This window comes from Diaphorina citri, unplaced genomic scaffold (assembly GCF_000475195.1).
Source record: "Diaphorina citri unplaced genomic scaffold, Diaci psyllid genome assembly version 1.1 scaffold4363, whole genome shotgun sequence".
Lineage (NCBI taxonomy): Eukaryota > Metazoa > Arthropoda > Insecta > Hemiptera > Psyllidae > Diaphorina > Diaphorina citri.
This window is the reverse complement of record NW_007381762.1, coordinates 7,248-11,386: the sequence shown is the minus strand read 5'-3', so window position 1 is coordinate 11,386 and position 4,139 is coordinate 7,248. Positions and strand designations below refer to the sequence as shown.

At 39.7% G+C, this 4,139-nt stretch overlaps 1 protein-coding gene across 1 annotated transcript; it reads right to left on the bottom strand.

Moving 5' to 3' along the window:
- Positions 1 to 701: 701 nt before the first annotated feature.
- LOC103520998 lies at positions 702 to 1,841 on the bottom strand (the record flags this gene model as incomplete). Its single annotated transcript, XM_008486100.2, has 2 exons — positions 1,410 to 1,841; positions 702 to 1,086 (listed from the first exon to the last, which is right to left on the bottom strand). Coding segments are annotated over exons 1-2 (603 nt in total), but the record flags the coding sequence as incomplete, so codon positions are not given.
- Positions 1,842 to 4,139: the final 2,298 nt, after the last annotated feature.

Genomic DNA, 4,139 nt, shown 5'->3' with positions numbered 1-4,139 from the left:
GGAGCATTCCATGGTGAAACATTATTTGAACAATATTTTTAATATTTCCTTTTTGTTCCATGAATTTTTGAAAGAACGAAATCAGTTCTCAGTTCTGCAGTTCACTGAAATACCTACTAGTACCATTTTTTTTATATTTCTGTATCCCGTTTTGACGCCTTATCCAGTTTGTATAAAGGCGGATAAGTACATGGGGCCTTTGACATTCAATTATTTTTAAATTACTTTAAAAATCTCAGGATTTTTGTGTCTTTTATGATCTGTACTGTAAGTATGAAACAATGCGTTTTTTCTCTGGTCCAATGGTCGGACGGACTTAATAAAATCAGCAAAAGAACATCAGCTCTGTTTCTAACTACCTATTCGTATACTAACTATATTGCTATATATTGTGTTGGAGCTTTGGCAATCATCCGTATAAGCAGAGCTTGTGCCACGGATGGGGAACAAAAAACTCATAACATACATTTTTCATATAAATGGTATACCCATCCGTATAAGCAGAGCTTGTGCCACGGATGGGGAAGCTTGTGCCACGGATGGGGATTGCGGATTTAAAACCCTTTGGATGCCCCAGAAGGACTATTTAAACCCCTTGGACGGTTAAAGTCAATATTTAAGGGTATTTGAGTAAATTTTGAGTGTATGGCCGCCATACACGCCCTACATGGACGCTACGCCACTGCTTGGACCCCAGAAACCTGCGGGCTCGCATAGACCCGCATACTCACCGAAAATCCGATGCTGTACTCCCGATGATGATTGTCCACCCGGTTCAACCCGCACGGTTTGCCGGGCCTGATGTCCGCCCTCACCACGGAGCGACACGCGAACGTCCGCGCCTGAACACCGGCGGTTTTGCCGCCCAGCGCGGGGTCCGAGCCGCCAAACGGGAATGAGGCGGCCTGTTCGTCACCGGAGGGGAAATGGCCAGAGGGAAAATTGCCGGAAGGGAAATTGTCAGAGGGAAAATAGCTGAAGACCTGTCGATATTGCTGAGTGGAGTCAAGAATCTTGAACGCGTTACCACTGATACATTGAACCAGGAGGGAATCTTCAGTGTGAGTGTTGACTATTTTGAAATTCCTGTGAAATAAAAGTCAACATTTTGAAATTATTTCAAATCTTGTCATTTGGAAAAATTAAAAATAATATACCAGCCTGGAAAGCTTAGTTGGTAGTACTAGGTCGCGGGTTCAATTCCCGCCATGGGCGAATTTTATCTTGAACGGATAGAGTTCGTTCTCGGAACGGCTGGCTTTTTCCTATCCTGGCTTCCTTCTCTCTTCGCTTTCGGGACGATAAGACCTTAGCAGTTATAGTTTCCTGTATAAAACCTCTTAAAAAAAGTAAAAAGTTAATATCTATACCTATATCAGTCCAAAATAGACGGAGCTGGGTACGCTTACCTCGATCCACAATAGACGCGGAGCTTATGTCCTCCAGTGATCTCCAAATTAGCCCGGTCAGTAGGGTACAAAATTTCCGTGCCATCCGGATTCAAAAACAGGGGTTCTTCTTGCGGGCTATATTGGTTCAAATTGATGGTACAAGTCGTCTTACAGGTGATCTGTCTTAGGACGAGCAGACCAAATATAGACAGGAACACGTAATGTGTGCCGGCCATTATTAAATTTGGCCTCTCAAACCGTCCTTAAATTCGCGGCGTACGGTTCTGATTTAACTTCAAATGACCGAGCGTAAAACGAAGTCACCTCAAATATCCTGAACTACTGTCCTATTGATTTGATATATTTAACGTCAATCACTTTTACTGCCGAAAACTATCTCTGTATTTATCTTTTGTCTAGATTTCTAGAATGTCTAGTAGATAGATAAAAGTAATAACAAGCTGGGCCCGTCCCTCCGGGAATTTTTTAGCTCGTAGTTTATTCGATCGTGATCAGAGAAAATCAGTACCTATGTACCTACCTAATTTGTTTAATATTCAGTTTATTATTATTCTCGATTTGATTTTACTTTCATGTAATGATTTAAAATCAAGACTACAGCCCGTTCTCCCTATATTCCCAATATAATGTTGAAGTCATCCACCCGTTTATTGGCCTTTCTCGGCGTAGCTTAACACAGGTGACGCTAAAACCGGTCTTAAATTATCGACTGAAGTGTTATCTTAAACTTTCTCTTAAAGTTTATAGGTCGTCGCGACAAATTTCAAGATCAGAGCTCATTTGTGTGAGAAAATGTGAAAAAATATCCCCGAAAAACCAGTTTTTTTGGTTCTCGGCGTAGCTTAACACAGGTGACGCTAAAACCGGTCTTAAATTATCGACTGAAGTGTTATCTTAAACTTTCTCTTAAAGTTTATTAGGTCGTTCCGACAAATTTCAAGATCAGAGCTCATTTGTGTGAGAAAATGTGAAAAAATATCCCCGAAAAACCAGTTTTTTTGTTTTTTTGGACGACCATTTTCGTGTTCCTGGTAAAAAGACCTTTAATTTGATATATAGGTCGACCAGGTTTGGATAAGTCCTTCAATGGGGTCAGACAGACAGACTGACGACACCAAAGCGAATACAATAGCCCGTCCACTATACCTTTTTTTATTACTATCGTAATAATAAAGGAAGGACGGGCTAAAAATCTCGAACGAGAAAGGGAGAAAGAAGAGGGAAAAAAAAATTCGTCAGCACTTTTCTTTTTGCGTCAACTTAGTTCTCTCTTACTTTGTGAGTAGTCGACAGAAATTTCTCAACCATCCCGCCGCCCTTCTAGGATTAAACTTAAATTAAAAGGATTTACTTTTTTCTAGCAAAATGTGAAAGGAGAGGGGAGGACGGGAAAGACGAAAAGCTGAAAAAAAAAATAAAGGGAGGGAGGCGGAGGGATACGGAGGGAGAGGGAGAAAGGAAGAGAGTTTGGAGATAGATTGAGATGTGAAAGGAAACTGATTTCATGTTTTAAGTAACAACTTTACTTCGAGTTGACGTTCATACAATCTGATCGGAAAGAATATAGGGTCATTCATACCTAACTCTTCCATTGAGGTAATGTATAGTTAACTCTTTGTGTGGACGATTATAATGGATGTGAATGTACATTTCGATTATTTTGACCAAGCTAGTCTCTCTGTAATAGTTTGGTTCGTTCCACGGACCAAATTCCAGGTGTAGTGACTTTGAATCTAGATGTTGCAAGTTTCAGTTCAAGACGCTATGATTTGAAGTAAGAAGTTATGTTTATCCGGTTTTGATGAAATTTGGTAATCTAGATGTTGCAAGTTTCAGTTCAAGACGCTATGATTTGAAGTAAGAAGTTATGTTTATCCGGTTTTGATGAAATTTGGTATGTACATTGTACCTATTTGTACACAGTTATCTACCATCAAACAAAATCTAATTTCTTGAACCCCATTTAGCTACTGGGGTCTCATCGCAGTTCCCCACTGGCTCAGCAAAACTTCATTAACTGGGACCAAGGCCTTCCAGTTCCAGAGGAAATCCTAGTGAAAGTTGAAGCACGTGCCAAAGATTAAATCGTATTGGATTTGCAGGGTGCTTTTTATAAAGCGTTAATCAAATTACTATCAGTTTTTATTCTTTTAGAATTTATAGAGGAGGTAGGTACCTACTTAATTAAAAAAGTCACATCCTTTCTAGAAAAGAAAAGCTGATTTCCTTCCTCGCTTTTTTTCATGGGATGGAATTATCAAATCGATAATGGGGTCTCATCGCAGTTCCCCACTGGCTCAGCAAAACTTCATTAACTGGGACCAAGGCCTTCCAGTTCCAGAGGAAATCCTAGTGAATGTTGAAGCACGTGCCAAAGATTAAATCGTATTGGATTTGCAGGGTGCTTTTTATAAAGCGTTAATCAAATTACTTTCAGTTTTTATTCTTTTAGAATTTATAGAGGAGGTAGGTACCTGCTTAATTAAAAAAGTCACATCCTTTCTAGAAAAGAAAAGCTGATTTCCTTCTTCGCTTTTTTTCATGGGATGGAATTATCAAATCGATATGTTTTAAAGTCTGTCTGGCGTAGATTTTTCATATATGTATTTATAGCTAGGCTTGCCAAATATCCAAAATGTCGATTCGGGACGCGAATCCTCGCCGAACATAATTGTGCCAAATCGCGAACATAATCGCAAAATTCCCGCGCGAACAAAATCGCCAAAT